General features: G+C 37.3%; 1 protein-coding gene across 3 annotated transcripts in view; it reads left to right on the top strand.

Moving 5' to 3' along the window:
- The first annotated feature begins 744 nt into the window (after positions 1–744).
- Positions 745–25,340, top strand: part of fa2h (fatty acid 2-hydroxylase) — a 35,412-nt gene continuing 10,816 nt past the window's right edge. Inside the window, exons 1-2 of one of the 3 annotated variants that reach the window (XM_023325356.1) lie at positions 745–1,156; positions 2,682–2,750. In XM_023325356.1, the coding sequence (XP_023181124.1) occupies positions 875–1,156; positions 2,682–2,750 (351 nt within the window). In that variant the 5' untranslated portion in view covers positions 745–874. The remainder of the gene's footprint in view (positions 1,157–2,681; positions 2,751–25,340) is intronic. The other 2 variants (XM_014473768.2, XM_023325367.1) reach the window with 2 other exon arrangements.

A 25,340-nucleotide genomic window follows, 5' to 3' on the forward strand; every position in this document is an offset into this window, starting at 1 on the left:
TCTATCTATCTATCTATCTATATATATATATATATATTTGTTCTAATTAACTGCTGTTTAAGCTGCTTCTTTTCCTGGGTTAGTTATACTTACGAATGTAACATAGATTAAAGTAACTTATTCTAATAGAAGGCCAATATATAAACAATATTTGAGTTGCGACTTAATTTTAATAAAAGGCGTATTTCCGACAGCAAATAAAAATCGCAAAGCTCATCGGTACACCACCGATATGTTTTCACGTCAGGATAGATACTTGTCTATATATATAAATAAAACATGGTAACTCATGGTGACGTGATGGCACTCGCTTTAATTGATGAGGAAATGATGACATGACGCTACGAACGACTTGTGTCATTTTCCAGTTGCCGCCCATGTTACACAAAAGTGTGGATAAGTGAGGTGTGTTAATTTGTCATCCTATAAAAAATATCTGTGAATATATATATAAAGTATCATGGTTGGTTTTTGCTCTTCACCCATCTCAAATCAACAGGTGCCACTAAATCTGATGCTGCATTTACGGAACTTTGTGCTTCCTGGGTCATTCTTAAATGTGTTTCATCACTATTAAAATAGGCAATAGTTTAAAACAAATAGCAACAGCATATGTGAGTGAGTTAGGTGTGTAAGGCTGTTCTACACACGTGTTCGTAATGTTATCCATGACTTAGTTAAACTTAATTTTTTTTTTCGTACACGCCTCCAACACCCCGCCTCTTGCGCCTCTTGTCATTTTGAGACTCAGCGTGCGAAGACTCAGTGAACGTCAGGTGTCAGGTCCTCAGAGGAGGTGCCATCAGTTCAATTTTTTCTGTTCTTTCGGACCCTTCACACACACATACACACACGCCCTCACCCCACACTCAGGATGTCTCCGTCCACGTCCCCCCGGTTCTTCACCGAGAGGGAGGTGGCCCGCCACAGCACCAAGGATTCATGCTGGGTGCTGCTGGGGACCAGAGTCTACGACGTAACCGCCTTCCTGCGGATGCACCCGGGCGGCGAAGCTCTGATACGGAGCCGCGCAGGGAAGGACCTCACCCAGGTGATGGAGGGACCCCCGCACCGGCACTCGCCGAATGCCCGGCGGTGGTTGGAGCAGTACTATATCGGGGAGCTGGACCGGGAAAGCGGCGCAGAAGAGGTACAGGTAAAACGCTCGTTAACTGGCCCCACCTGTTGCTTTCATCCTAATCCTCATCTCCGCTACTTGAAACACGAAGAATTCAGCATCTTTAATGGCTTAAAAATCTGTCAAGATTGCGATGCCTGACTTTCAAACAATAAGGTGGAAGTTTTTTTTTCCTTACTCATAAGAAAAATTATTTATTTCAGAAAATCTGTTGACTGGTGTCTCCCCCCACCATGTAGCACACACAGCTTTATTTATTGCTGCTTGGAAGTTTCGAGTGTATTTGACAGGTGACTCCACTCTTTCTGTTCAAATGTCTCTCTAACTTTAACCTGCTCGATGTATGGAGGTGATCAGCCTGTGACCCTGCTCAGGTGTTAAAGTAGCCCATCCTGCTTTAATAGGGTCCTTCAACTTGTCTGTATTGTTGGGTCGGGTGTGTCTGAACTCCCTCTTGACAATACCCCATTGGTGAAACTGGTTTACTCACTGCATGTTCATTACACCTTGGCAGTGTGGGCACATGTGAGGTCCTGCTGGAAAATATGAAAATCTCCATAAAGCTTGTTTAAAGTTTCCTGGTTGGCAACTGCGCTGACTTTGGACTTGATAAACCTAGAGGAACAAAACAAGCAGATAACATAATTTCCCCAATTATCATAAGCTTTCAGTGGAACCACTTGGATTGTGCGCCCCTCCTCCTCCAGACACTGAGAAATTGATTTCCAAATCAAATGTAGAATTGACTAAATAGAGGACTTTGTTCTAAAGAGCAACAGGCAAGTTTTTTTTTTCTTCTTACCCCAGGTAAGACGGTTCTGAATTTGTCCCTGAAGTGGCTTAACTAAAACAATACAACAGTCGTAGCCTTATGTCCTGGGAACATTTTTCTATGGTGGCTCTGATTATCTCCCCCTGATAATCAGGTTGTCTTTGCTTCACAGCCCTATTTACACTCCATTTATTCCTGCTCATTGTGCACTTTTTTCCTATCTGTTTTCCCTTCCACTCAAATTTCCAGTATGACTGAAAATGACCCATTGTATTTATTGTGAACACACACAAGAAACACACACATTTCTTGTGTGTGTTTTTTAGCAATATCCTTTTTTTGTTTGTTTGTTTTACTTCCCTTCCAAGATGTCTCTGCTGGACATCTGTGAAATCAGTGATTTTTAATTTTTTTCCCCCCTCATGATTGTTTTTGTCATTTAATGTCTGTATTTGTAGTCATTTTCATTGAAAACCAAAAGCCATACAGAAAATATGAGCAATTTTGTGAAGGTATTTTACTGTAATGGAAATTGAAATACAAAACACTGCTTGTAGTAGTTTTCCTTCAGATTTTTTCAGCAACCTTCTGATCCAATATCATAATTTAGAAGATGTTTTTTTTTTACCTCTTTATTTTGGAGCAGCAGGTCTTGTTCTGTATTTGTGTGCAAAATGTTTTTAATGAGTTGCATTTAATTTAGGATTTGTAAGCAACTGTCATAAAGTTGATTCTCTTGACTTTACTGGGCGTTTTCTGTCGTCCTAACAGAAGAAACTCCCTGCTCTCCTGCTCCTGGACTGTACCGATTGTAGGGGAGGGAATGAGGAAAAGCTCAAGGCAGGTTCAGTGGTTGTGTAATTCCCGTGTGGAGGAGGGGCACGCAGGTGACATGGCGGACCCGTGCGCTTGGTGTTGCGTGGGTGTGGAGGGCCTCGGTGTCAATGAATGATTCAGGCGAGTGAGAAGAAAGGAGAAGAAACTGGTTTGTCTTGTCCCATTAGAGGGGGATTTGAAATGTGGCGGTGGGGGGAGTTTGGTGGAGAAAGTGGAAAGTTTGCTCCTCTTGCTGTGGCATCAACTCAACCAATTTTTGCTTTTAGTATTCCTGTGTGCGTGTGTGTGTGTGTGTGTGTTAGTCTCTGTGGACAGTTTTGCATAAATCTCTTGGTGAGAGAGTGCACATTTACATGTTTGCCCACTTACTAATCTATCCAGGCTGCATCTAAGGACAGAAAGTTCCACCAAAATAAGAATATCCTCCAGGCTTCAGGTACGACATACAGTACAGACCAAAAGTTTGGACACACCTTCTAATTAAAATGGGTTTTCTTTATTTTCATGACTATTTATAAGGCAATAAATCCCACTTATTAACCTGACAGGGCAGGTTGACCTATGAAGTGAAAACCATTTCAGGTGACTACCTCTTGAAGCTCATCAAGAAAATGCAGAGTGTGTGCAAAGCAGTAATCACAGCAAAAGGTTGCTACTTTGAAGAAACTAGAATATAAGGGGTATTTTCAGTTGTTTTACACTTTTTTGTTTAGTGCATATTTCCACATGTGTTATTCATAGTTTTGATGCCTTCAGTGTGAATCTACAATGTCAATAGTCATGAAAATAAATGAAACTCATTGAATTAAAAGGTGTGTCCAAACTTTTTGGTCTGTACTATACATGGAAATGATTTTTGGCCTGCTCTTGTTTCAGTTAATCAACTTTCAGTTTGTTGGTGAAACAGAGAATGTGTCAAAGTCGCACTGCATGCATTTTCACACCTTCTCACTGTGAATGGGTTGAGACTTTTTTTTTCCGTTTCTGATGTAATTGATTCCATTACTTCAAACGGTTTTCTGTTTGGAGAGAAGTCAACACTGGGGTCAGTGACTTACACCAGTTTGGGGCATATAGGGAGGCTTTGGCCTAAGTGTCATTCCCCCAATAACCTTGAAATAAAGATGCCATCAATAATCAGGACTACAGAATACGAAATACAACTAATAACCCTTCGTAGTTTTATATTGAACTTACAGATTCAATTGTATTTTAGTTCTGATCAGTTATTGAGCAATCTGGCCAACTAAAAGATAAACCTGAATGACGGCAGACCTTTATCTGCAGACGAGTACGTCACCATCTTTTATCTTTGTACAAGGGATTTGTACTGAAAGGAAGATTCAGAAATGTTCTCAGTTTAGAGTTTGATGCAAATCTAATCCGAGTGATTAATTTGTTTCATTTTCAGTTGGTGTTCATGGTTTATATTTAATATGCAATGGTTTGAACTCTGATTCAAGTATTCTTCAGGTCGGAATGAATATAGAAAAACAACTAAGTATTGCACACTTATTGCTAAAGTTTATTCTACATGATAAATAACTAAATATTTAAAATGCAGTTTCCTCAACCAGTTTGGATTGTATGGTGGTATTTGTTTCCTATTCTTTCATCCTTCTTTCTTTGTCTGTTAATTCAGGCAGTATTCAATCCCACCATTAAATCAGGCTTTTATCATCTTGTCCTTGTAGCCAGTCATGTCTGTCCTTCAGTCCAGCCAACCTTTTGTCCATTAGTCCTCTCAACTACCTTTTCATCCATCAGTCTGTCCAACCAACTAAGGCCTCAATCAACTAATCAACCCCTTTATACATTCTGATGTCTAACCAGTCCAGCTTTTATCAATCTTTTTGTGTATTCATTCATCGTATTTAAACTTTATGATTGGGAAAATGATCTTCTCCTTATCCACCCTATTCCTGCATCGGACTGTAGTCTGATTAACTATGACACGTTAGCTTTTTCGGCGTTTGAGACTGTGAATGTAGTCTATTCTATATTTGGCAGGTATATTTCCTAATCTGATGTCTCTTCCTGTTATTCTGATTATGCTAAAATGACATTGCCAACCACGAGTACTTGGTTGTCTCCAAAACAGGATGTTATTAGCAAGACTTCATCCTGTAATAGTGATATACTCAATAAACTAATGTATCGGGTATAAACTAATACCCGATAAACTGAAGTAAGAGTTTATCGGGTGTGGGGAGATAAAAATATTTATAGGTTATTAGTATAAGAAGGGCAGGAAATCATAATATCTTGTAACCTGCTTCTTTTTGGACAAATGTACAATTTCATGCCAGTGGGTATAGTGATTTGTTTTAATTTTTTCTTTTTACTTTGTGTCTGTCTAAAATAAATAATAAAAAAATATATATGTGTATATAATCTTCCAGGTATGGCAGGTCTACTTGCTCTGCTCATTTTGTCTGATCTGCCAGGAAAATGAGCAGGAAGGACTACATTGTCCTTGAGATTAAATTGCGTCCTCTTTTTACTTCTGTAGTCATTACTGTAGACAAATATTGGGTATAACTGTAAGCCAAAAATGTTAATTTATAATCATATCCAATTACTATTTTAAAGTTATATCACCTACATAAGACTGTTGCTTAAATCACTCTGACTGCGTTCCAATGTGGTGGAGCTGAAAAACTGATTCAAAGTGAACTGAAGCATCAATAACCCAGTGGAAAACATGATTGATAAGATTTGCAGCAATGCATCATCATTGGTCAGATATGGTTTTTATCTTTTACTGCTCCCAGTTTCTGCTTATGGAAGGGCAATAAAGCATGTGCTGGTTTATAGCTGCTTTATGGTTCCACTTTCATGGCAGAAGTTCAACTATTTTTCAGCTTGTTCAACATGGATAAACTGAGGATGCTCACCAGTGAAATACAAATATGTAAGAGTAGTGGATATTTTTAGCTTATTGAAATGTTGACAGTTAGGATAAATGTGATAAATCTAATTTATTATATTGCTGTAAGAATTTAAAAGACCAAAAGGCACAAAGTAGGGCATAAGGGACTACATATCTTTTGCTGGTTGGATTTACAGGTGGTGTCTGACAATAGTCACGTTACTTTCAGATTGCACAAATAATAAAGAGCAGCTATTTCAAGTTATTGATCAGCCACATCGAGCGTGACTTTAGTTAGTGATTTGCCAAAATTTATAGAGATGGATTCCATAAAGAATATAATCTTCCTTTTGACCTTGGTGGAAGTTAAATATCTACTCTAATATATGGGAATAGATGGTCTTATTCCCCATGTTCTGAGATGTAATAAAGACAAATTGTTGCAGGTGTTTGGAGGAGGGGAAACAAACCAAACGATTAAAAAAATTAAATAAGAGATCAAGTCTGAATAATGAGCTAAAACAGCAAATTTGTTTGAGAAACTTCAAAAACTTTTGCACCAGCTTGTTGTTGGACAATTGTGATTATATAAGTAATTGACTATCGATTATTCTGATGATTAATCTGTCAAAAAATGGCCCATCCAGAAGATTTTGCATTTAACCACTTAGGCCCTTTTTATACAATATTTGAAATGCATTAAAATATGCAAACCTCCCACCCCACCAAAATAATAAGTTTTTGGAGTTAGAAAATAAGCATTATATTTTATTGTATTGCCTAAAACATATAACATAGCCTTCCATTAGTGAATGCTTGGTCATTTGTAGCAAAAGATTCATCTGCAGCTAAAAAAATACTTCCAACATCAACATGTGAAAAGCTCAGTTCTTTCTGCTTAAATGTGTATATTTTGTACAGTTCATTACTACTTTAAGTTGTTCATTCAGCAAATGGCCTTTGAGTGTGTACTAATGTTAATCATTGATTTGACTAAGTTAGTTGACAATAATTTTAATCAGTTCATTAAGATGAATTGTTTCCCTGGTTTGCAGATCTAATGTAAGTTTGATAAAGTAACACTTATAAACAACAAATAAGAAACCTTTCCTTATCAGGCTACATGTTGTTGTGAATAATGTGGATGCAGGATCTTGCTGGGTACAGGAGTTGATTACTGATTAAATGTATTTTGCATTTCGTTGAAATCAGGTTGCTCCTTTCCTGCTCTGTCATTTAAATGCTCTGGAAACACTTTCAGGAGAAATTGTGATCTGAAATTCTGACCTCTTGGCAGTAAAAGAGAAAATGTGTCATCAGCCTTTCCCCACACTGTTTTAAGCAAGCTAGCTTTCAAATCAGAATTCAAATTTGTCATTTTAAAACACTAAACGTGTCCAACACGGCTGTCTGGATGAATTGTGTTTTCTTTTTTAGTACAATGTTTGGCTGACAAAGAGTCAGGGAATCATTAATTACAAGTAGTTTTTAGATTATCTCCATTCTAGTTACAGTTACAGGATTTGTCTGGTTGGAGACAGAATTGATCTCCTGACCTTTAAGATGTCAGTGTGGATGGTCCAGTTTAAAGCTCAATCTGCTGGAGCAGAACCCTTGTAGCTGCTTGTGTCTATGACTATGTCAACATGTGCATGCATGTGTGTTTAGGAGCAGTTTTACAATCAAACAGAAGGCTGTTTAGACCCTCAACAGCTTGAACTGGTCAGCGATACATGGCTTCTGTTCAGAACCAGTGCTGGGAACTAGTTAGTCTGAGGGGAAAGTAAAACCACAACTTGATCCAATTTGGAGAAGGAGAGAAGGCGTTTTCCCAAAAACAAAATTTTTATTCCTCAACTTTACTGATCTGAAAGTTTGTTTTGTTACTTAGCTTTATTTAAAACAACAACAGCAATCACTTTAAGAAAATGTTGCTACCTATCAATCTGGGAAGGGTTAGGAGTCCATTTCCAAACAACTTAGTCGACCCGTTTACTTCCTGAAATATTTTTCGGAAAACACTTAAAACGGCTCCACATCTCGCCAGGAGTGGAGGTCACAGGCCATTTCAGACTGAACCTCAATATGTTAAATGTTGATGACAAGACGATTACAAAAAGTTTTTAAAAATCTTGCTTGGATAAGTGGAAGGAGAAAGCATCTTATCTCTAATAGGAGGCCTGTAAAAGTTGTATTTGAAGGAATGATAATGATTCTCCTTTGAACAAATGAGACAAAAGATATCTGGGTATAATCTACAGCGCTGGGCACTTTAAAGTCACCAAGTCACTGATCTTTCTTATTTGGCTTCATTTTTGTTTAAAGTAAAATGTTTAATCTTGTTTTTGTACTCTTGAGGATAGATTAAAAAAAAGAATCTGTTAGATTCTTTTTTTCACAGTATCCAGGTGCACCTTTGTTTGCTCTTTGCTGCTATCTCTGGCTTTATCTGGAATCAAAGCCGCTCTGCCTACCGATGTCAGAAATGTTCAAACATCTGACTCATTTTTGTTCCACCTGGAAAGCTTGTCACCATTTCTTTCTCACTATCATCGAGTTAAAATGTAAACAAATCTAAGGGTCAAGGGTCACAATGTAGCCACACGGGTGTGAGCTTGGCAGGATAGTAGGCGCATTGTTGAATTGAACAAATGAATGAAAGAACAATGGGAACGGTATGGAGACCAGCAGAATCTGTTCATCTGTTCAGTAGAAAAGAAGTTGGATAGAGCACTTTGAAGGCTTTCTGAATGTTCAGAGAAACAAACAGTAGGAGTACAGCAAAGCTGAATTGGTGCAGTCCAGGGCTGAACATGATGCCGGGTTCTAATAAGTGTTTGTGGATGGAATGCTGCGGGGCGAGTGGGTCAGGCTGGTGGAGCGCAGGAATGTAGATTATTTTTTATTGGCATGGCTCGTTCTCCACTCAATGATGGGATTGTCTTCTGTATGAGGGCGCAAGGAAGACCGGGGGGGAAGGAACAGACACTTTGGTTAAAAAAAAACAATCCCGTAAAAAATGGGTCAAAGATGAACAGATTTAGAATAGTATAAATATTACAAAATGGAAACAAGGTAGTAGTCAGAAAGAGGCGGATGTTTTTTTTAAAGAGCATGTGGTTGGGTAAATCTGTGTTCTAGATGAAGACCTGGGTGATCTACAAGCCTCATTATAACCACATGAGTTAGACCACCATCAAGAAAGTCTTACAATATCACCATCATAATACATGTGGACATGTGACAGTGTTTTGCACAGAACACTGTATGAGTGTCGATTAGTCGCTTCATCTGCTGCTGGTACAAACGTTTTAGCCAGCCCACACACTGCTTTATGTTTTCCTTCCAACCTCCTACTAATATTTTAAATGTTTTTTGATCAGGTCTTTGGACTTTGATGGCTGTTTTTCTTGTTTGTTTGTTTTCTGTCCAATTTTTTATTTTTTAAATGACAAGTTAATAATTAAAAGGCCTAAGAAGTATCAGTTATAATAAAGAGACTTTCAATTAGTAGCTCTATGGGAGTCACCTTGTTGGAGCTAATATCCTTTTTTTGTCTGTCAACAATATGGTTTATGGGTTCAGTTAAAAAATGGAAACGATGTGGGTCTTTGTGGGAGGTTGGTGGTAACAAGATGTCTAAATATAGATTTAAAAATAAGTTTTGCTGTCCATGTGTTATAACACAGTTTTTATCCTTCTGATTTTAGTGACATCAGCAAAAAACTATCCAAAAATGATCAAGTACCAGGGGGCAAAGACAAAAGAAGAACTTTAAAGACTTTGATAAATCCTGCAAAACTGTAAATCGTATAAACTGAAGAGTTTAACTTTGGCTAAAAGTGTTTTTGTAAAGCAAACAATTTGACTTTCTAAGTTTAATAGCTTTAAAGAATTACACCAATATTTTAAAAAGTAGATGATTAATCTCAAACACAGATTATGTATTTTTAACTGTTACTTTTGTCAACATAAATATAATTCATGCTGGCAATTAATCTAACAATGACTATTAATTGAGGCCACAGCGAAGCACAGATTGTCCCAGGTTCTCGGATCCAACTCATGCGTCATCAGTTTTTCCCAACAAACCATTCGGGCGGACTGCCTCTTTTACAACTCCTGAGAGCTGCTTATCACCGTGGTGATGCATTACTTGGGATATTGTTTACCCTTGCTGCTATAGAGACACTGCAATTAGTGCTCAGGTGGAGGCCTCAAGTGGCTCCGCTCATCGCTACGATTACACCTGAAAAATAGCGAGAGGGCAAGGTTCAGCAGGGAGGAGAGCGGGAGGGAATATATGTGGAGGAGTTTAATAAATGGACTAATACTGATGCCAGATGTGACTGTTTGATTTCACTGCAAAATAAATCCAGATGTGATATTTGTTTAAAATTTTATTCAATACTGGTTTCCTGTTGTCCTACTCTTGTAGGTATTTGAGCCTTATGATGTATTGACCTTTTTGAAGCAGACAATGTACAATCAAATCATCTCGATCTCAAATTTTTGAGATTTTCATTGAAAAACCTTTTTGTTTTTGTTGGTGTTTCACTTAACTGGTCCTATAATTACACTTGTGTAGTTTTTTTTCCCCCTTTTGTTTACCATCAAAATACAAAAACAGCCATAAGATTTTAAAAATAGACAACAAAAACAAGCTACAAATCTTACTGAAAGGCTAAATAAACAACTTGATTTCTTAATGTAGTTTTTTACTCTATGGGTTACTTTGAATATGACAAAAGCTGTATTTTTTTTTTTTTTTAACACAGGGCTTTTGTGCATTTTGTTGGACAAATGTTTCTGCAAACAAGCAAACAGTTTGGCACACATGCTAAAGTGAAGCAGTCAGCCACACCCAAACGACGAGATCCCACAAAAGGCAGGAGAAACTATTTAGTTATACTTGTCTCTGGAAGACGAGGGCATTGTCTTTTATAACACTTGGCTGTACTGACCCGTCAGGCTGTTGTCATTATCCCTCTGTGTTAGTTATATTCTATTACACACATGTATCAGACTGTATGTGTAGACAGGACAAAGAAAACGGTGATGTTTTTACATCCCTAAACCGTCTTCAGCTTAACAGGTTTAACAGTTTTATAGTTGAGATGTGGTTAACTACAACCGCTTTAAAATCATAGCAAACCATAACATTTGTTTATGTTAAGGGCTGCAGATGTACTTTAGCAATTTAACTAAGGAGGAGAAATGATTTTGTTTCAAATGAATCATTGGCTGATGGATGATTGTGAAGCCATCCTAAGTGACATTAGTATGAATGCATCAACTTATAAATTACCAATGTTACCTAATTACCAATTTAATCAGGTTACTTTGTACTTTATCATAATTCATTAATGCATATTAAAAAGAATTGGTGCAGAAATATGTTAGTAATATTTGTGTTCTGTTTTATTTTCTTTGTATTGATGCAGAGAACGACAGATTGTGTAAGCATCTTACTGCCCCTTGACAAAAATAATGCAAGTCCTAAGGAATTCTTTGTACTTTAATTTTTCTGCATCTTAATTGTTAAAATTACTTTAACATGTTAGAAAATTGGGGAAAATGGTTCAATGTCATTTGTTAAACTTTTCAACATCATGTGAGAATAATAAGGTCAAAAGTCTAATAATTAAAAGAATATGACCTCATAATGGGATGTTTAGTTACCCAGAAAGTTACTCATTAACAAAGAGCCTCTTCCTTAATTTTTATTTACTATGGTAGAAAACCACTTTAACTTTTTCTTTTTGCCTTTCTGAAACTCCGACATCTGCTCTTCTTCCATTTTTTTTTATTGCTAAATATGTATTTCCACAATGCATACAAACTCATCCGCACTAATTTGAGATGCAGCTTACAGTTTATATTTATCTTAGCCCTCTGCATGCAGCTCTAAAACAGGATCCCTCTATAAAGTTCATTAATGATTTATTTTACCTCTACAATGAACCTTGATTTCATCCAGGAGAACGGTAGGTGGATGTCTGGCAGTAATTTCTTCTCTTTAGGAGATGTAACGCTCACAAAGCAAACACACTAAGTGGATTCGCAGTGTGTTTTGTTGCAATTTGGCTCTGTGTGCTTGTGTGTGGTAACGCGACACCTTGTTCGCATGTTCGCTGCTACAGAGCGCCTCTGATTGTTGCACATGCTCAGATCAGGCACATAGAGAGGGGCCACAAAAATATGTGAAATCCTGAGTCCTTGTCACACAGGTTCAACGGGTTCTTTCAGTCGGGGAGGCCAGTTTCTTATCTAAAAACACTTATCCATTCTTGTGTCGTCACCCTCACTCTCTTCGCCTTCCATCATTTGTTTTTGGCTGCATCTCCCATCTCTTGTTAAGCAACTCAGACATATATATATATAGTGAACTGAAACCAAACACGAGGGTTTATTTTTGAGTTTTGCATGCTAGCTTTGCACAACTTAGGCCTTGTTTACGTTTGTCATTCATAAATTATGTGCTGTTGGAGAGGTTGACTCAAGATTTTTTTTGTTTTTAACAATGGACAACAATGAATGTTTGTCATTATTTATAACAGATCTCTGCCTTAAAAAGCTGTAAACCATATCACTGTGTGGATACATACTGTATATTTGTTATGCACTAGTTCAGTTTAAAAGTATGCTTCAGGAAATATGAATTAGCAGGACAAGTTTGAAAAATAAAATGTCAAACGTAAACATGCAACTCAGAATAAAGACAAATACGGTAAAATAAAGAAGTCTTTATTTGGAAGCTTTAGGGTTCCTTTTCTGTCTTAAAAGTGTGGAGTTTTATGTCTCTTCATTTTGGATAAGTATGTAAAAATTAGATATAGAAACCTTTTTAGTTTCCAGACAATATCCATTTATTTATCTAGAAGATGCATGACTGCATGAAATTCAATAGCCTGTCACTGCTGGAGTCACTTAAACCAGTAATTAACGATCACTAATTTGATAATGGCAGCATTTTATTAGATTCTGCAGCTCTATCTATAATATAAACCTGCTATTAAAATAGTAATCCACATATTCCATTTAAGCCTTAACTATAAAGAACAGATACAGGATGCATGTCCTCAGACTTGTATAACCTCCATCAGTTAGTTGATTCAGTCAAAACACAAATATGGTAGTCATGCTAGTTTCCCTCAACCGGGAAAGCTGAATTAAAATTATTAGCCAGTTGTTGAAAAGAGACCTCACTAACAACACAACTAAAGGTGATGTGGAAACCAACAAAAGTTTAAGCAGGCAAGGCCTACAGAAACTCTCTTTAGTTGGTTGACCTGTTCTGGATTCTGGTTTTCAGTAGGGTTTGCCTGGAAATGGTTTTCCAAAACCCTGAACCGGAAAGCAAACAGAGCTGTGCAGAACCTGATAACAAGCTGCTGAGGTAATTCATTCCTTTGAATCAGGTGTGTCTGAACTGTTAAACATCTAAAGCATACAGAAGAGAGTACTCTGGGGATCCAGATTGAGAAATGCACATCAATAGCAGCACCTAAATTTATGGAGTTTAAAGAAAAAGCAGAAAATCTTTGATTATCAACCTCTAATTCTAAAATGACTCGTTAAGGGAGTCAATGTTTCGTTGACTCCCTTAACGAAACATTGAATAGTTTTCGCCCAACATGTTACTTTGACACGATAAATTATGGTAGAGGAACTTTAATGTTGAGGCGTTTCAGCAATAGAGAGTAAGCGTTGTGGTGCAAAAAGATCAGCATGTGTAGATGTGCGATATGTGTGACTGAAACCAAGCAGTAGAGAAGTTAGTCAGTCGTCTGCTGTGTGAGCGTCCATCCTTGACATGTGGCCTGATTTTTCCTCCTGATGCTGATGTCATTGTTAAATTTTATTTGTTGTGGAAGGAAATGACTAAAAACTTAGTGTGTGGCTGTTTTTTTCTTTTTAGTCATTGAGTATTCTTAATTTGTTTAGTAATATGCTTAGTAGTTCACTCTATAGTTAGTTATATCATGAAACTCAAGTCTAAAACTGATATTAAATGATCTTAGGCTGATTTTAAAGTTTAAGCTTCTTAAAGCTTGTTGGTGAAGGTGTTTTTTCTCTTTAGTTGTAAATAAATCAGTTTGGTGACTTGTTCTGTGTTAGTGAGAACCAATCATAAAAAATTACGGCTGTTTCATCATTATAAAACTCCTCAAAGTGGAAACCTTTGTCCTGTTATTTCCACAATGATCTCACGTTGGATACATTCTGCTGTCACACCCAAGTATGAACATGCAAACATGCTTCTACAGTTGTTGTGTTGTTTGTACACACCTATATTACTTTTATCCAGGTTCTCTAGTCTGATCCTATCATTCTTCAATTTGACCAGTCTGACTTTAGTTATTATGACTAAAATGACTAAGGTCTAAAAATCCTTCACTTGCTGCAATAAATAGGAATAAAGAAACCCTTTTGGACTCATTTAGTATAGAGCTGTCATGTTTATGAACTTCTAGTTTAACAAAATGTCATTGTGTTCAATGATTAACTTTTCAGTTCATTGTCAGGCAAGTATATATATTTAACTCCAAGAGTGAGTGACTATTTTAAGACAAATGACTCTCATATTCAGAGCGCACATGAGTTTGATCATAAATATAGATATGGGCCCATGGTGGATAAACTGTTCAACCTGTTGTTCAAGATCTCATAGAACCACTTTCATCAGCAATAAATCATACCTTGACATCACGGTTTCTATTTTTCTTTCCATCATTGATTCAGTTCATCAAGGTTTATTGACTTTTGTCTCTGCACACAACAGCATCTCATCAGGTTGACATCTGGACTTTGATAGGAGAATTTCAATACCTTGATTCTTTTGTTTTTGTCATTCTGTTGTAATTTCACCACTGTTGTCCCAGTTTGAGGTGAGCTTGAGCTGCCGGACAAATGGCTTCTCCAATATCAGCGGTGCTGCAGAGGAGTTCATGGTCGACTCAGTGAGTTTAAGGTTCTACGGTCGCAAAATAACCCCACATCATCAGCCCTCCAACAGTGTGCTTTACAGTTTCTGTTTGCTGATTATTCTGTTTGGTTTTCTCTGCTTTGTGTTCTGGCCAAACATCTCCATGTAGGTTTGAAAAGTCTCTAAGTAATACAACTTTCTGCTACTGCAAAGTGAAAATCTTTAGATGCAGAGGAACATTTGATGGTGGAATTGAATATTTTATTACGTGCTAAAGTCTAATGACTCTTAAATACTGAGTTATGGTTTATGTTACGTCTTTATCTCTAATGACCTTGTGTGGAAAAGGTCTATCTGAGGTTATTTGCCAGACATGGTTTTCTGCAGCTGCAAGGAAAAGAGATGAATGGGTTTGCATTAAACATTAAGACATAACATAACAACGAGGTTAACGTAATCATAAAACAATAGGCAATTTTTCCATCATATCCCTGTTTTTCATATTTTACCCTTAATATTTTTTTAATGAATTCCTTGAACATTCCTTGGAAAGAAATTGATTGCTAAGAATTTGTTTTCTTTGTTTCAAGAGATTTTGTTAGAAAATCAGATGAGCACAAAAAGGGATTTAAATTTGACAGTTTTCATTTGACCACCTCTGAACACTGGTCAGCAATTCAAATATCGAAGATGTGATTTTTGATCTGTTTCATGTATCAAAAGGTTTTTTCTGTTCTATTCTTCATGTGAAAAGTAGGACCAAAAAAAGGCCTTCTCAAAATAAAAATTTGTATCTGATAGAAAAAGCATCTCGAATCAAAATATGTGATTGAGAGCAGCTTAGCTTTATTTATTCTGTGTGCAATGAACTTTGAACTAACGTTGCACTGATCAGGCCTTTCCTGGGAAAAACCATTTTCTGGTTTTCTTCTCAGGTCTGACCAGCCAAATTCTAATGACATTAATGAAGCCAGAAACAACAATAAAAATGATTAGCCAGGTGGGGGGGGGGGGGGGGGAAATCTGATTTCTGAAGGATTTGACTTGACAAGAACGGATCAGAGGTCATGAAGGGAAAATTGGTCGATTGGTGCATCCATGCTTCGAACAAGTTCCTCTAAAGTGTGAGCTTGCACAACCCTGACTGTGGGAACAAAATGCGTAGTTTCAAAGGTATGGGAGTTGCTGATGTCATTCTTACAACACCATCCTATCTTTATTGAAGTAATAAACTCCCCCAGCCAGACTTGGGTCGATTTGAGCCGCCCTTCCTACCTGCTTTGTAACCAGAGATGTCATGAAAGCTCATTTTGATTTTAACCTGTAAAGTTTTGTCTTTTAAAAATGAGCATTCATAAACATGGTGGTTACTCCTTGTATTTATCATCTCAGATGTTTGGAAAGAGTCAAACTACTTGTGTATATTAACCTGAAGAGCAATTCTGTCACAAAGAAGGCTATGATCTTTGAGTGAGAATATTTTTCTGATTTAAAAAAATGAATAAATCAGGTTTTACAGTGAGGAAACATTCAGTAGTTTCATAACTGTTATACTATTTGATCAGAATTAGCCTGACAAACCAACCAAAGCCAGATCTGCTTGAATATCTTGTTCCCAGAAGAAACGACTCTAACCTTGGCCCGTACAGAGTCCTGTGGTCCAACAGGGTCCCTATCTGTGGCAATAAAAAGCTTAGCAATAAAATGTAATGAGGAAATGAGAAAGAAAATTTTTTAGAAGTGACATGAAATATTCTTGAAATCTGTTTGGTTCGCACACTAAGCCAAAAAAAATCTAAACTACAGTAAAACCCATCTGTTCCTAACTGAATCCTAGATTTAAGCAAATCCAACTTCAAAAGAGCAATTCATCAATCAGCATAACATTATGACCACCTACACAGCACCGTTCTGTATTTAACATTAATCTTGCAGTACAACAGCTTTGGAAACTGAATGGTAGTCTAAAACCTGGAGAGGTCAGTTGTATCATTGGAGAACTGAGCCTCCAATGACACATTTTTTTAAATAAGTATTTCACTTACTAATCTGTTCCACTTTATGAAAAGCAGTTTAGGTTTATTTTGTTTTTATAATCGGTGTGCAATATTTTTTTATTGATGAATAAACGCCGACATAGATCTGCTTAATTCTTTAGGAGATTGGTAGAGATGCAAAAGATAATCCATAAACTTTTTGAAAACATTCTGTTCATTTCCCATAGTTTGATCTAGTGTGTGTTGTTTGTTTTATAGCGCCTTCTTTAATATTTTGCTTGTGTGCTAACAAATGTTGCATAAAACTTTAAAGCCTCATAAAGGTGAAGTGGATCATTCCAAGAATATTTTTTCTTTTAATGTTTCTGAACTAGATTTAAACCCAGTTCAAAAATCTAGTTCATTTGATAATTAAACAAATGATAAACCTTTGAGCCAACTCACCACCACACTATTCAGTTATTTTATTACCTGCCTAATTCCACTCCTTTGCTTCCTCTTCTTGTAAATCTGGTGTTGTTAAAAAGTATTTGTCAGATTTCTGCTGGGCGTTTTTTCTTCTACTTGAATGTTTCAGATAAACCTAAAGAACTTTAGGAACAAATGAAAAACAAAGTCACTTTGTCTTAAAAGACACAATGCTTTGAGGAAACAATGGAACAGGGGTGTTTGGCCTACAAACACTTCAAGAGCAGATTGAAGAGTCATCCAGGGTGTAAAAATAAAAAACAATATTTAAAGCATTAAACACTTTTCATTGTTTTGTTTTTAATTGTTTAATCAAACTGGTGTTCCTATCAGGTTGTCGTCACAAACGAAAACATCCATTCAATCCATCTTCCTCGCCCCTCATCCTCCTCTCCCAGTGGAAGCGGACTGTAGTGTCTGTGTTGTGATGGTACCAGGCCACATCGCCGCCCCACTCCAACTGTCCTCTTTGTTTTTCTCATTCTTTCACGGCATTGCCTCCTCTTCCTCCTGGGACAGAGCACGCCTTCTATTTTACTCTTCAAGCTTGCTTTCTCTGTAAATTGAGCTCATTCATGCTTTTTATTAAGATTGTTTTTGTTCACCTTGAAAAGGTTCCGTTAGTCTGAGAAGAGTACAAAAGAGTATCATTTATACTCTTTTTACTCTCCAATGTAAATTATTGTCTTAAACAAATTGGGGTGAGAGTCCAAAGAGTTTTGTTGGATTAATAGTGTTTTAAAAGTCTCAACGTTGTCCCCTTCCATTATAATCCCATTAATAGGTGTATTTCTCAGCCTGACAATAAGTAGACCAATATAAAGTGAGAGTAATGTCAACTTTGTTGCCAAACCACTCATTGTCTGGGTTCTTTTCTGAGGAGTTTACTCAGGCACTCCTGGATCCAATACAAACTCTCTCCTGTTTTCTTTATCGCTAACAAATAATACTTTTTTTTTTTTAAACAAAACGTATGTAGACTCAAAATCTGTCTAGCTTCATAGTCCCACATGTGAATGTTTTTCATTCATTTACTGTAACTAAACATGCTGGAATACATCTTGTAATAAAATATGAGACTCAAGCTCTAAATTTCCAAAGAAAACTTTCATGTTATGACACTAATACTGACTTGCTTTGTTTGCTTGCCTGCTTGTGTCTGAAACCCAAGACTCGGTCCTAGTTTGACCTGTTTTTAAGGATTTCTTGCGTTTTAATGGAATACTGCCACAGCGCTTTTTAGAACACTAACATGGATTTAAATGTATTTTATACATAAATTCATCTTGTTTTATTTAATAGTCGGTACTCGGCAACATTTCAGTCTCTATAAAGAGGAAGTCTTAGTCATCTTATGACCACTGTTCCTTTTGCGTTATAAATGTTTGAGTTTATAATTAAAACTGATTGTTGGTGCTGATTTCTGTCTGATTACTTGCTTTTCCTAAAGATCTCTTAAAAGCAGGGTTGTGAGGAGTATGTAAGCGCAGACAGTATCTGCAATAGACAGCAGTAAGATTAATCTCGGATTGAAGATCAAGCCTTTTTTTTTCTCCCCATCAGCTGAACAACGCGTGTGTTGCACATGGAGTTTGTGTGGGCTGATCAGTCCTCTGGGGTGGTTCAGTATTTCTATCCAAAGGAAGTCAGCAATTTTTGGAGTTGATAAACTGGCTAACACTCAGTTAGAATTGCTCTAACACTCTGCCCAGAAGGATGCAAGTTGTCTTAGCTCGCATAATATAGATTTTCAGAGGAAACAGTTGAACTTAAGATGGTGGACACTCTCTTCAATGGGGCTGATCTGACTAGCTCTTAGCTTGATTCCTTCATGAAAATTTCTCCTGGATTCCCTGAACTTGGAGCCCTCCAATGAGCTGTGGACTCTGGTTTTCATTGTCAATAGCACCAGCTTTCTCCAGACCTGCAAAGTTTGTAAAGGGTTCATGTGTTAATATTTTGTAGAAACCTCAGTTTTGTCACAACCCGTTTCATGGATTTGTAAAGAAATGGGTTAAGATACTAAATAAAACAATGGGAACATAAAATAATGCAAAATTAATTAAGTGAAATCATTATGAGATGTTACTAAATGCAAAGTAAGCCACTGAAAAACCAAATATGAGGTAAAGCCTGTGTGCCAGTGACTCGATAAGAGTAGCTTGGCTTCCTGAGACCGAACATTTTTACCAATCCATGTAATTAAGAACTAAATTTGATTTTATTGTGTTACAACTAGAAATGGAGTGGAATGTAAATAATTGAATTTCAGTCTGTCTAGCATGATTACAGCTAGACATTCTTTACAACCACAAACTTTATTTAATTTTACTGACTGAAGATCCAAGTTTGTTCTAAGGGTGTCAAGCTTGTTACTATGACAACTTCTCTCTCAAAATGTGAAAATACTGACCTTATTTTTTGGGGCACCATTTGCTCATCGAGTGAAACAGTTCAACATAAATAACAGTGCAGTGTGAATAAGTATTGTTAGGCAGATTACTGTTTTCACCAGATGCTCAGGTCAGACTCAGCTAGGAAATTAAACAGTTTTCTCTGATCACATTGAGTTACTGGTTAATTTCAAATGTCATGCACAAAGAGAGAAATTATTTGTGCTGCCACTCATGTACAGAGCTTGCGTCAACAAATAAAACCTCGAAGGCACAAAGCGTTTTCACACCTAATGTATATATTTATTGCATAAAAGTGAAAGAAATTGTATCATTTATACTCTTTTTACTCTCCAATTACTGCAACCCAACAGCACACGTCTTTGTTGTTCAAAGGTGAAGTCATATAACTAAAAATAAAAACGCTTGCCAAGACTTTCCTGAATCACTTCCTGGTGGTTAATATCCTGTCCAGTGTATGTGTGCAAAGGAGGAAAAAAAAACCCCACCTGGTGGCACAGTTTGTAAATTTGCCTAATGAGCAAATATGGATGCATTATGACTTCCAAGCCTTTCCCCATTCACTGAAAGAGAAAACCATCTTGTGACATAAAATGCAAAATCAGTTGGACTCTGTTGCAGGTATTGTCTATGCCGGCTGGCATGTGATGCCTGCAAAAATGGATGCATTTATGGCTTAACAATTTTGTTTCTCATCATAAACAAAATTGATGTAAACTTTAAAGGGATTTGAGTCGGGATTAGACCGCCATTATAATTTGCAGAAATGTACTTTATTCTGAAAAATAGCTCAATATGACAGCGTACATCATTAATATCTGCAGGAGCGATCCGTCTGGAACGCTCTCGAAATGGGCTGGGATCTGACAGTCTAATTGTGTGCTCTAGCTCTTTAGCGAGTCCCACATCCAGCTCATCCAGAGAAAAGACAGATGCTCGTTCAGATGGCTTCTGACAAAGCCTTTGCTTCCGTTGTTCTGGAACGGGTGACTCTCCAAAATTCATCAGACCTGCATCGGATCCTGAATTTACAGTGCTTTGTTTGGAAACTGTTGTGACAACATCAGTGACGCACAGATATCCTACAACAGTGCCAGCTGGAACTGTTATGTCTCAAGGATTCATTCTGGAACAATAACGTCAGCTGGTTCACAGCCACAGCATTACTTGGAATAACCATGGCTTGTAGCAACACACCAGCAGGAAGGGGATTTAAGGTTGAAGACTCCACTACCAAGAGGTCATCAGGAAGATGCTCTCTTCTCTTCATTCTCTTCTTTTAAATCCAAATTTCTTTCTGCATCTCTAGGCAGAAGACTGTGTATTCCTAATGTCTGGACATGCGCCTCAAATGTTTCCTCACACAGCTTAGCCAAGCGCTTTGGAAGATCGGCTTTTGCATTGGTGCCAATGATGACAGGGGTTTGGTCTGGACCAAATCAGAGCTAGGATTGACAAAGTAGCTGGAGCTCCAGTCACTTTCTTAGGAAACTCCATATCTACTATCACAGCCGAGACATGGGTAGCTGGAATCAGTCAAACGCCATATGTCTAGTTTACTGACAGGATGAATGGATGCGTCAGACAGGTACTTCCTGTACCAGGATCCAAAGATGATGGTAACTCAGGAACTGCTGTTTAATAGGGCATCGCATAGCTGTCCATTAATTTTTAAAGGTTCCAAGGACGGTGGCCCTAATGGCCCTTCTGGCAGCCCAACAGGTTGTAGGTTAGCCACTGCACTCTTTTTCACTGTAGCACTCTGCTCAACGCTTTCATCAGTAGGAGACTGTGCACTTGGGGTTTTAGCTTTTTTGAGTGCTTGAATAACCTTCTGAATGACTTTATTTTGATTTTCAGGACTTCTGCGTTTACTTGCCATGTGTTTCTCCACAGCAGTAGCAAAAACGTTCATCCGCGTCGTTACTTCCTGTCTCTCCACTCTACTCTCCTATCCCTTCCTGACCCTCACCCAACCACGGACCAGTAAAGTTGCTTTGCTCTACACCACTTCCTCTTACACACATCAGCCCTTCAAAGTAAAATATGGTGAAGATTACTTTTCTATAAAATGGTTTTAAGTACATTTTTCCAAATTCTTTTAACTTATTATACCATATAACGTCAGTACAGCTTTTTGTTAACACTTATTTATAAAAATTTTAACATATTTAAGCAAACATGTTTAACACAGTCTAAATTATTATTCCTTCCACGAACTTAACTCGATAAAAAAAATACTTTTATTTTGGACTGGGTTACATTTGCAAATCACTGATCTTAAACCCTAATGGCGAAAAGTACTACAATCAAATAGAGAGGACTCACTGCGCTCTTTAATGCATGTATCTTTTGGGTGATTTACACTTTTTAAAGTTGTAATTCCTTCCTTGGGATATCTCTCTTGTCTAAGTGAAGTGTTCCCCCTGGTTTTACTTGCATCATAGTTGGTGTAATTCCAGTAAAACGTTGCCTCAAGTGTAATTCTTTTCTTTGTTGATGTTTTCGGTCTCTGATTCAGCTGCACATGACTCTGTTCTCATCATAGTTTTGCTGTCTTGCTTTGTTCCTTTGCTGAAAGCCCTCGAAAACAACCTTTCTCCTTTAGTCAAGTCATGCTGAATCATTCTGCACGACCAAATGTCGGGACTTTTTACTTGCTAGTTCATTGAAATGATCATTTATTGAGAAACAAAATGACAACCAAAGCAAAGTGTTTCACAGGCAACTTTGATGTTTTCTATTTTCTTTATTAACTTTTGGCAGATCATGATCGATTATGCTTCAACTATTTATTTTTCATTATTAATTGAAGTCACAATCCAACAACTGACTATAATTAATTTCTGTTCCCTCAAATTCATTTGAAGAGCTAAAACTGTCTCTGCAATTCCAGATTATCCACAAAGCACCTTTAGGTAAACATAAACTAAAACCAATCAGTGTGTGTGGCTCATTTTACACCCACATGATGGTACACATATGTACTGCATGTTCTGTGTATTCACATAGCAAAAATACTTAAAAATCTTCCATTTGTAAGTATTTCTCGTAGAATTGTCTGGTATTTTGCATAGCCTTCTCAAAAGGATCAGTGATGCGAGACGAATGTTCAGTTTATTCACAGTAGACATGATGATATAGCACAAACTACAAGTTGAATATAGTTATAAGACTTAAGTGTAATGAAATATTACTGGTCTGTTGTAGTCTGAGGAGAACAGTCACGTTTTGAATTTTGGATTAGTGAATATTTCCTGAGTCACTGATATTATCATTGGTTGAAGTAGCAAAAGTTGTGGTGTTCAGCTTGACTCCAAGTTATGACTGCAGTTCTAAGAAGTGACAAATGCTTTGAGACAAGAGTAGTTTATACAGTTAAAATAAGTATTAAATGAATTTATCTCTAAATCATCAACCCTCCACCACTGTGCATCATAACTGGAGTGAGGGGCTGGTGGTGATTTTCTCCTGACTTGTTCAAGTCGTGGTTATAAAACGAGCCCAGAGCATCTCTCCTGTATTTCTTTTGTAACAACAAAACAATTGTGCGTCATTTGGTATGAGCTGTTGAAGTGTGCTTTAAGCCTAGGATTTCTACTCTGATCTCATCTGCCCATCAGGCATTGTTCCACAAGTTTTTATTCCCTCAGAGGCAACTATGCAAACACGAGGCATCCTGCTATATTCTTTTTGGTGCAAAGATTTTCTCCTGGAGACACTACCGAGAAAGGCATATTTGAGTGTGTTTTAATTATGGGTCACCAAGGAACCTTTGTGTTTAATGGAATAGGCTATTGTCCTGTCATAAATGTCAACATTTATGTTGGCTAACTGAGAACTTGAGGTGTTGAGTTTCTCCATAATTCCCTCATCATACTGCTCAGTCTGACCTCAGGGTGAATTTGCAGAAACGTCCAAGTCCTGCCTGGAGAGTTTTGCACTTGTAAAAAGTATTTCTTTTGTAAAATGAGCTGCAACAGCAGCGTCTCTAAGTACATTGCTACTGACTTTCCCTCTTGGCATTGTGGAAACACATCTGTATGTTCCACTGCAGCAAACTGAAAGAATATCTGGTGTTATAGAGCTGGTTCCTGATGATGATGATGATGATCAGTGATTAGATGATCAGTGTGTGGGATAAGCAGCACCTGCTGGTCATTTTCCACATTGGATGGAGCAGCCCGTGTCTTTCCATTTTGACTTTATCTTTGCTTAATAAATAACGAGTATGAAATCAGCCGAGCATCATCAGTGTGTGCTGTTTTAGTATCTCTGATATTTTGTAACAACAAAACGTCATGGATCAGCTTTATCACTGAAGCAGAACCACCCAGCAATAAATCTTTCTATTTTAGCGTAATAGTGCAGATTGGCTCGTGTTCTATATCTATTGGTTTCCATTGAATTTGATGCTCCTCTTAAATCTGTGGCTTATAAAACCATTATTTCCGGTCAGATTCCTTTAACCTGGATGACCTGCTTTAAGCTCACCCTGCTGGGGTTTCAAAGCTGTGTCTAAACAGAATTAAAATAAACACACTTGTTTCAACTATTGGAAAAAATAAACCCTCCTCGCCTTTTAAAGGAAACCCAGTTGGGACATTTAAATCTCTAATTCTGACATCATCTCAAAGCTTCAGAGTCTGATGACACACTGCTCAGGTCACATTTGTGTTTGTATGTATAAAGTGGGAAGAGGCGCCGCTTATTAAACAACACCAAGGTTATTTGCTGCCGTTACAAAGGGTGTGACATTTATTGCACTCACCAACAGAAAGCTGTGCCTCTGCTTTTTTTTTTTTTTTTTTTTAAATGGAGGATGTATGAAGAGTAAAAAGACAAAAAAAATGTTTGTAGCTATTGCAGAAAAACTTTTTCTGGATTTCATTGTTCTAATTTTCTTCTACAACAAAAATCTCATACCGACTGAACTCTGGACTCATATTTTTCCCCAAACTGGTTTAGGACCTTTGTCCTTCCTTTAAGTTCATAAAGATGTATGATAAAACCCAACAGGAACTTAACTATTTCATGACCAGAAAGTTTGGTTGCACCAGAAATGTCACCCTATTAATATTTTAGGTTGAGGCGAATGTGACATGGAAGTTATTGCATATCAGAGGTGGTCTATATTCAGTATTCATGTTTTTGTCTAATCTTTGTGATGTATGCTGTTTGGGTTTCCATAAGGTCAGGATGAATCGGGAGCAAATGTAACCCGACTGCATTGATTTGTTTTGCATAAATTTGTCATATTCTTGATGAATTTGAACTGTTGCTGAAAACAAACATTTCAAATTCAATGAAGACTTTAGTAAACAGATGCCTGCCTTTTATTTGTTTCGGCCACAACAAGCTGGTGAGGTATAAAGTTGCAACAGTAGGTGTTAAATTGCAGAAGCAAAGTCTGTAATAAACTACAGCCAACCCTGAGCATGTGTCTCTCAGCAGCCTGGTGATGAATATTTAACCAGACTAGACCTGAAGGATGTGCAGCAGCATGTCATAAAGCTCAACAGATGTTCCAGTGAGTTTGTCTTTTAGTACTACTAGTAGTAGGTTTCCAACAGTCTCCTCTTTGAACACCGTTTGGGTAAAGAAAATGGAGAAAATCGAAAATATTTATATTCACATACTTTCTTCACTCGCCCAAGTTGCATCCATCCATTCAGTTTTTTTGTTTTTTTTAAGGTTACTTCTTAACCACCATCCGTTTGCTGTACCCCATTAATTCACACAGGGTTGCACACACACTCATTCCTAGGAGCTGTTTAGAGTGAGTGATTAACCACACATCTGGGAGGGATCTGTGTAGTTGGGGAGAACCCACACAAACCATGATATTCTTGCTGCATGGCAGCATTTCTGCTACCAGCTGTGGAACTGAATGTTGTATAAATGTCTATTAGA

The sequence above is a fragment of the Xiphophorus maculatus genome, chromosome 2 (genome assembly GCF_002775205.1).
Source record: "Xiphophorus maculatus strain JP 163 A chromosome 2, X_maculatus-5.0-male, whole genome shotgun sequence".
In the NCBI taxonomy this organism is placed as follows: domain Eukaryota; kingdom Metazoa; phylum Chordata; class Actinopteri; order Cyprinodontiformes; family Poeciliidae; genus Xiphophorus; species Xiphophorus maculatus.